General features: G+C 35.3%; 1 protein-coding gene across 1 annotated transcript; it reads right to left on the bottom strand.

Annotated features, from left to right (window-relative positions):
* On the bottom strand, positions 1–1,417 carry LOC105795231 (uncharacterized protein At4g06744). The gene has a single exon (XM_012624758.2). It carries the CDS (start codon positions 1,331–1,333, stop codon positions 92–94), a length of 1,242 nt encoding a protein of 413 aa, XP_012480212.1. The 5' UTR covers positions 1,334–1,417; the 3' UTR covers positions 1–91.
* Positions 1,418–4,241: the final 2,824 nt, after the last annotated feature.

Genomic DNA, 4,241 nt, shown 5'->3' with positions numbered 1-4,241 from the left:
TTTTCACCGATAACAAATAAAACTTATGCATTAAAGATACATCAAATATTAACCCATATTAGTAAAAACAAAGGAAAAAAAAACATAAACCTTAAAACTTGTGTCTTGAAAGAGTCTTGTAAGTAACAGGTGCTTTCATGGTCTTGGCTTTGGACCCTTCCCAATGATGGTGATAACCATCCTTGCAGGGTATGATTTTATACGTCTCAGGGTACGGGCAAAACCTAATGTACTTCAAGTAGAACTCTGTGCATTCAAGCAACGATCTTTGGTGGGGAAGATCAGGGACACAGTTCTGTGTCATGTCAAGAATGCCATTTTTTATCAGCTTTCTGCAAGCAGGACCAACTTTAGTGAAGTAATTACCCGACAACGTCAAATTCTCCAAGTTGACAAGCGCACACAGTTCTTCAGGCACTTCCCAGTAAAACAGGTTATTAGCCAAGTTGAGCAGCTCGATCTTGTCCAAACAGGACAGTGAACATGGCAATGGACCCGTTAAAAGGTTGTCTTCAACGTCAAAGAGCTTGAGTTCTTTTAAAAACCCTACTTCGTAAGGAAGACAACCTGTTAACTTGTTGTTCAGCAGTAGTACTTCGATCAATGTCATGTTGAGGTTGCCGATACTTCGTGGGATCGAACCGGTTAACTTGTTGTTAGCCAAAGTGAGGTAACGAACCGGTGTTGAACCGAAGTTTTCCGGTAGTTTGGCGGTGAAATCATTGTTGTTAATGAAGAGTACTTCGAGTGCTTGGTTGAAAATTTCGGGAGGGACCGAACCGGAGAATAGATTAAAACGGATGTCTACAAACGACAAATCTTTTACGCCAATGACCGTCATCGGAAATGTACCGGCGTGCACATTGTTACTTACGTCCAACTCATAAAAGTACTTGAGCTGCGAGACGTCTGGTATGGACCCGGCAAACTTGTTGGAGTTTGCATGGAAGATAGCAAGGTCCGGCAACTTATCGATGAAACCTTCGAGAGTCGGTGCACCTAACAAGAAACCATTGAAGTCAATGCCGGCGAGGGCAATGGCGGACAAGTTATCAGGCGGGTTATCACAGTAAAAGCCCGTGTAGTTACATATGTCACCTCCAACCCAATTTCCAGTCCGGTTAAGTGGATCTTCCGTGATGGTTGCCTTGAACGCTTGGATTATAGGGTAAACAACGGCCAGTCTCCGGTCTTTAAAGATTAACTGTTTAGTCGAGACACCAAATGGTGACGGCGAACTTATCGGGCTGATATCGGAACCATTCTGGCATAAAACGGAGACGAAAAAGTAAAGGAATAGAAAGGAAATGGTATTGTAAGTTAAAATTTCCATTTTATTAAAAGTGAAACAAAAATCTTTGCAATTGGGTGTATATATATATAATATTATATAATGGGGTTAGTGTGGTTGTTGAGTATCATTGTCGAAATGAAAATGTATTCATATGGGTTCTATTAGTGGTAGTGGATATGGAAGATGGTTCATTATAAGTTTATATGGTTCACATTGGTTTTGGTAGGTGAAATTTTGGTTAATGTCTCGTGATTTTTGAGATCTTGAATCTATTTAAAGCTTGGGATTTTAAGGATTTGTTATATGTTATGGGTTTAATCTACTTTTAACGTTTTGGTACCTCAATTTTAAAAAGTTATAAAATGATTATTGAACTATTTGAAAGTTTTTATTTAAGTCATTGAGCTATTAGAATCGTTGCTATATGGTCTTCTTTGTTCGATTGTCTCCATCAATCGGAAGTTCTCGTTCTTCTTTTTTGCAATTCATTTTTTTTCTATGAAACAACTTTGAACGTCACGAATTTGTGAACCAAAATCCAAAAAACTTTCTTCTCCTATCTCTGATACTGACCATCAGATCGACTTGGATTTAAGATATGCTCTTCTACTCGTTGAATATGGGTACTAATCCACCGTACCAATCGTCGAATCACCACTTGGAGCTCGCGAGTCGGACTTAAAAAAAAACCTTAACAGTCCAATGATTTGAATAAAAACTTTCGATTAATTCAATAACTTAAATGAAAACTTTCGAATAATTTAATAATCATTTTATAACTCTTTAAAATTGAGTGACCAAAATATAATCTCACTAATAATTTAATTATATTAAGTGTTCCAAAAAAATTGTAAATGGGAATCTAGTCAATACACATAGTGCAGTTAAAATATAAAATTTAGTGGTACATTTACCTACAAATTAAATGAAGAAGTGGATAGTTGAATATATTTGCTCCACGATAGTGATAGGCCAGCCTATGATTAGGGCTCGTTAGCATAGTGTGGGTTTAAATTATTAGGACTTAATATAGGATTTTAGCGTGGGTTTATTTTAGACAATGTATTATATATGACTCGAACTCAGATTATACCTAAAACGGTGAACAATTTAACCATCAGGTCAACACACAGTTCTATAATACAAATTTGATACCACTTTCATTAGTTGAAAATTAACTTAGTAGTAGTGAGAATAGGGTATGGTAACTGTGAAAATTAATTTGTTCTTTGTTTTTCTAGTCTCTTTCCTGCATCATTTTCGCCTCGATGGTCATTCATTGTTTCGACCACCGTGCGCTCCTCCACCACCTCCTTTTCTCACGAACTTCTCTTCTTTTTGGTTTTTGTTTTTTTATGTTACTTCTTGTGTTTTCTTTTTCTTAGGGATCTTTTGTGTGGTTCTAAGGGCCGTCATTCGATGCCGATAGTTTCTCTTAGTCGAAGATGATCTTAATGTCTCTCTTTTCTGACGGAGTGAGACTCCTCTACTTGTGATCACTTGGCCTCTGAACCATTTTTACCCCTTGCTTCTTAGTGCCCTGAGTTCATGGAGCAATGCCTAAAGGCTTTCATCGTTGGGTGGTCTTGAATCATCCCTGTCATCCTATAGTCTCAAATGGGGGCTTTCCTTGCGAATCCTTGGTGGTGATGGTAAAAGCTATAGGTCAAGAATTATATTGGTCGTTTGTTGTTTGGGGCAATGTTGACGCCTTGTCTCTTTCAATCCTTTTTATCTTGGTCTGTTTCATCTTTTGTAAACCATCTATGACCTATTGTGCTGGTCACATGCAACCCGGGGAAGCCAAAAAAATTTTCTAAGACCAAAATTTCTCTATTTTACTAATTCATATCTTTATAATCTTTTAAATCATAAAATTAAATTATTTTTGGAAATATCAAAGTAAATTTACTATATATTAAGTTATAATTTTATAAATTTATGACATCATTCACTGAATTAATTCTATTTTTTTTAAAATTATTTCTAATCAGATGTCGTTAAATAGTTGATCATCATATTCAAGAAATATTTTTCAATCAACGAGATATTTTAGCAAAAAAAAAGTGTAGTACCAACTCGAAGAAATAGAGAAAAATTAACAATATTAGGCTTCACCCCATCATTTACAAAGTCATGATATTTGTATATTTAATGCAAGGTCTTCCCAAAATAGTTGGGACTTAAATTTGGTCACAGGAAAAAAATAAAGGTGGGCCTATTATGGCTGCTTCATGTTTGCTGTTTCTTTCCCACAAATGATCAGAAAATAAACAAAAATAAAAGCTGAATTACTAAAAGAAACCATTTAACTCTCAGTATTGCAATAGGCCGATGGTTTATTGCTGATTGCAGTTGTTGGATTGACAAATTGATTCTATTAATTGATTTGACCAACTGATTCTTTTAACTGTTTATCTAAAAGTATTTGGTAAAACTTAATTGATAGTTGAAAGCTGATATGTGTAAAATGACATATAGGAGCATGTCACAAATAGGAGCATGTGACAGAGGGAGTAATTTTTTAGCAAGCATGGTCAGGTATATCATTCCACATATCTCATTCTCAATCAGCTGTGAAAAACGTTGTTCATCCCTGTGTTTTTTATTGTAGAGGTTTTAGCTCAACAAGTTCTTGCAAACCTTCATTCATCAAACAATACAATTAGAGGGTTTGACTACCCAATCATTCTATTTATGCCCAATCAATTAAAAAATACCCGAAACTCTGTTTACCAAACAACCTCTCAGATCTTATATTTTAATTTTTATTTGAGATTTACCTAAATAAAGTGATAAAAAAAGCTTGTTTAATATAATAATAATAGTAAGAATAATACTAATACATACTAAAAGAATTAGTCCTTTAACCCCAATCCCATTAACCCGAAACCATTAATAGCAGTGAGAGGTGCAAATTGATAATGTGCAAAGTCCACCATTAAAG

Source organism: Gossypium raimondii, chromosome 3, assembly GCF_025698545.1.
Source record: "Gossypium raimondii isolate GPD5lz chromosome 3, ASM2569854v1, whole genome shotgun sequence".
NCBI lineage: Eukaryota > Viridiplantae > Streptophyta > Magnoliopsida > Malvales > Malvaceae > Gossypium > Gossypium raimondii.
The sequence above is the reverse complement of the archived record's forward strand: the minus strand, read 5'-3'. Positions and strand labels throughout refer to the sequence as shown.

Bases quoted from the DNA above. Each gene is read 5' to 3' on its own strand.
- LOC105795231 (XM_012624758.2), bottom strand. From the start codon at position 1,333: ATGGAAATTTTAACTTACAATACCATTTCCTTTCTATTCCTTTACTTT.